The following is a 3,766-nucleotide window of genomic DNA, read 5'->3' on the forward strand; positions in this document are numbered from 1 at the left end:
TTTAATATCATACTATAAAACATATATATATTTTATTATATTATATTATATTTTACTCCTAGTGGTCACAAATCTTTAATTAAATCATTATTCATTGCCACTTTTGCAATGGAAAAAGATAGAAAATTAACATATATCTATATAGCTATTAACCACGCGTAATCTTTCTTTGACATGTAAAACAAAAGCAATAATAATATTTCCGTATCTCTATAGTATATTTTCTAACTTTAGATATATCATAACATTTAATGAAATTCTTCGTAATACTAATCGCAAATTATCACTCAAAATTTTTTCTCTCTATATTCATTAAGAAAAAAGAGTGCCTAATGATCCCAATTATTGATGGATACATGACATAGATTGGCGTTAAAATCTCACTCGGACGAGAGCAGTGAAAATGTACATTTACGGATGTATGTTTATTTGACAGACTGATTTGCCTGCTTGAGTTATGCCTAGTCTCATGGTTAGTTGTAAATTATTATACGGTTACAACAGGATCGTTGGTCTTTAATTTTCGTTTTACTCTAATTTCCGTCAGGAATTGACAGATTTTACGATTGGTTCGTAAAATCAGTTATATTTTTATGAGGATTTTATATTTTATATTACTAAATCTTTCATCGGTGTCAATATTATATTGATAATTATTATGATCGAAATAAAATTCATAGTAGATTGCGAATTTTTAGTATTTTGTCTTTTTTATATTCCATATATTTTATATATATAAACGATATAAATGAATGTACTATAAGTATATTTCTTTTTTTTATATTAATTTTATTTATATAATATTCGAATATTATAAACAAACTTAATCATATTCTAAAATTTTTCGTTATAATATTAAAAGTTGAAAAAATTCTAAATAATTTATATATTATATAAAAATATTAGAAAAATATTCAACATATTGATTTTGGACCAATAAAAATATTATATGACGTTTGTGAAATAATTTCTTTTTCAACTCAATATTTTCAAATAAATTTATCATAAAATCATGAGAAAAGCTTTATATAATATTTTATATATTATATATTTATATAAGTAAATATAATAAAATTTTTTAAATTATTACAAATTGCTAAATTGCAAATACTATATAGTTTGACATATTTCAATATATATTTTTATATAATTAATAATTTATTTGAATATTTGAATTTATTTAGCTGCAGTATAATTTTAAAAATTTGCAGTCTATAATTAGTTATTTATAGTATTATTTGAATAAAATTTTAAATAAAGACAATGAAGACTCCGAATAAATAAATGATTTAGAGATAAAAATTCTATAATTGAATCAATCAGTCAAAGAAAATAAGAAGATCATCTATATCTATTTTATATCTATTTTTATATCTATTTTATAAAATTCTAATTAATTGTAATAATAAATTGTTATTATAAAAAAAATAATTATTTTGTTTTATATGAAATTTTATAAATAAATATAGTATATAATATATAAGTATATAATATATAGTATATAATATATAAAGCAATTATTTATTAATGGATTATTTTCGAAAAGATAAAATCAATTTTTAAAATCTCAATATTTTTTTTATGATTTATAATTTTTTTTTATTTTTTTAAAAAATTTTATAATAGTATGATATAAATTAATTAAATAATGAAATCTTCAAGCATAAAATCTTCGTTATTTTTATTATATTTATTATTTTATTATAATATTACTTTATTATTTTATTATAATATTTACAGACGAAATTAAAAAAATACTTAAAAGAATAATGAAAATGAAAATTGATTTTATATAAGAAATTGAAAAAAAAATTACTATACGTATAATCTATTATGTTTTATGTAAATTTTATTAAAATTATGATTTTTGTCTTATAAAATTTGTTAAATTAATTAATTTAAATTTAATGATAATTTAAATTTAATTAATAAGATTTTTTTACTTTTGACAAATATCTTCATACTAATTAAATGATTAAATCTAAATTGAACTTCTTAATATTTAACTTAATTTCATTTTTAATAGATGATTTTTATTAGATTTTCTTGAATAGAAGATGATCTTCTAATGCCCATTTAAAATCAATATAAAAATCTTTTTTCATTTAAATTTTAATTCAAACTTAAAAAAAATGAACTGAGTAAATTATTTTTTACTTTATTTATCAAATTGTTTCTTCAAATTTATAAATAAAATTATATAAGTTTTATATTTGTAATTTTACATTACAATAATATAAATGAATATTTCACTTTTGAAATAAAAGATTCTAATATGCCATCGAAGATAAATAGTATTAATAGATAAAAATACTTATAATAATAATTATAATAATATATAATATATAACTATAATAATAATAATTATAATGAAATTAGACATTTTATATATAAAATATATTAAATATATTAAATAAATAATTTTTATAAATATAAATAAATAATATATTAAATTAATAATTTTTAATAAAATTATAAATAATTTTATTAAAAAATTAAAATTAAGAAAAGATCTAATTAATTAAATCTATCTAAATAATTTATTGAGAAAGAATGTTCCATAAAAAGATAAATCTTTTTTTCTTTTTCGAAAAGAAAAAGATCTTCTTGTTGTTTTTTCAGTAAATAATTTTCAGTAAATAATTTTTCACTTTTAACTTCTACTTCCTACTTTACATCTTCATCTTTAAATAACATACAAAAAGCAAGATTATTCATTTCTCATTTTAATTTTTTAAAGAAAAGCTAATATAAGAATGAATAACAAAAAAAGCATCGTTCTTGTTTTAAAGTCATCCACTTATGGTAGTAGCTATTGACAATTGATGACTGGATCGTTGTCGATCAAGTTTTGACCAAAAACAAGATTAGTAAAAATCTACGTTCTTTGCTCAAAAGTTTGTTTCGTTTTGATTAGAAATACCAGTATAGAATAAACGCGTTTTTTTCCGCATTTAAGTTTCCTTTTGCATTTTTTTCCGACGTTGCATCGGCGCCTTTTATATCTTCCGTTTATAACTATCGACGCTTATAAACACGACTATTTTAGTCTGAACCGTATTCGTGGATCAAACATGAAGAGCATAATTTTTCCTCGTTCATTGACTATCTTTTTCTTTTTCTTTGCTTCTGCCAAAGAGTTAGGTCCTTTGTCATATTCATTGTGAAAGATACGATGAATGATTTGCTCGCTGGATAAACTCGAAGAGTTTTGCAATAGGTTAGATTTTTTATTTAATACGAGCTTTTTGTTTGTTCTAAAATTTATTGGAAGAAACAGAGCACTTTTCTTCTTGATAAAATAGTTGGTGATCGTATCTCTTACATTTCTCTTCGGAAAAAATTGATTTTGTTGAAGATTGAAGAAGTTGACGATTGATTACTATACTTTTCAGGTGATTAAAAATTAGTAATAAATATTGAAGATTGAAAAATTTATTTATTAATCGCAATAGTTCTCACTTGTGAAAAAAAATATTAAATTTTTTTCTACTTAATTACTGTTTGAAATTTTTGGCATTAAATTTGTTCAAAAAATTTAATTTTGATTTGATGTTATTATTGATCACTTTTATTAAAAGACTTTTATTTGTTTTAAATGATAGTAATAATTTTAAGTAATATCTTGGATTTTAGATTTTAAATTCTGAAAAGCTCATTATACGATTTTTTCAATTGATTCAATACATAAAATAATTTTTAAAATAATAATAATAATAATAATAATGATAATAATGATAATAATGATAATAATGATAATAATGAT

At 19.0% G+C, this 3,766-nt stretch overlaps 1 protein-coding gene across 2 annotated transcripts in view; it reads left to right on the forward strand.

Annotated features, from left to right (window-relative positions):
• LOC102679912 (ras-related and estrogen-regulated growth inhibitor-like) overlaps window positions 1-3,766 on the forward strand; it is a 117,519-nt gene that overhangs the window by 56,038 nt on the left and 57,715 nt on the right. Inside the window, exon 4 of one of the 2 annotated variants that reach the window (XM_006615844.2) lies at window positions 318-614. The exons of the other annotated variant lie outside the window; for it this stretch is intronic. Within the exon in view, the coding sequence (XP_006615907.1) occupies window positions 318-365 (48 nt within the window). The 3' untranslated portion in view covers window positions 366-614. Of the gene's footprint in view, window positions 1-317; window positions 615-3,766 lie in introns of those variants that run through there. 2 annotated transcript variants of the gene reach the window in all.

This window comes from Apis dorsata, unplaced genomic scaffold, assembly GCF_000469605.1.
Source record: "Apis dorsata unplaced genomic scaffold, Apis dorsata 1.3 scaffold_242, whole genome shotgun sequence".
In the NCBI taxonomy this organism is placed as follows: domain Eukaryota; kingdom Metazoa; phylum Arthropoda; class Insecta; order Hymenoptera; family Apidae; genus Apis; species Apis dorsata.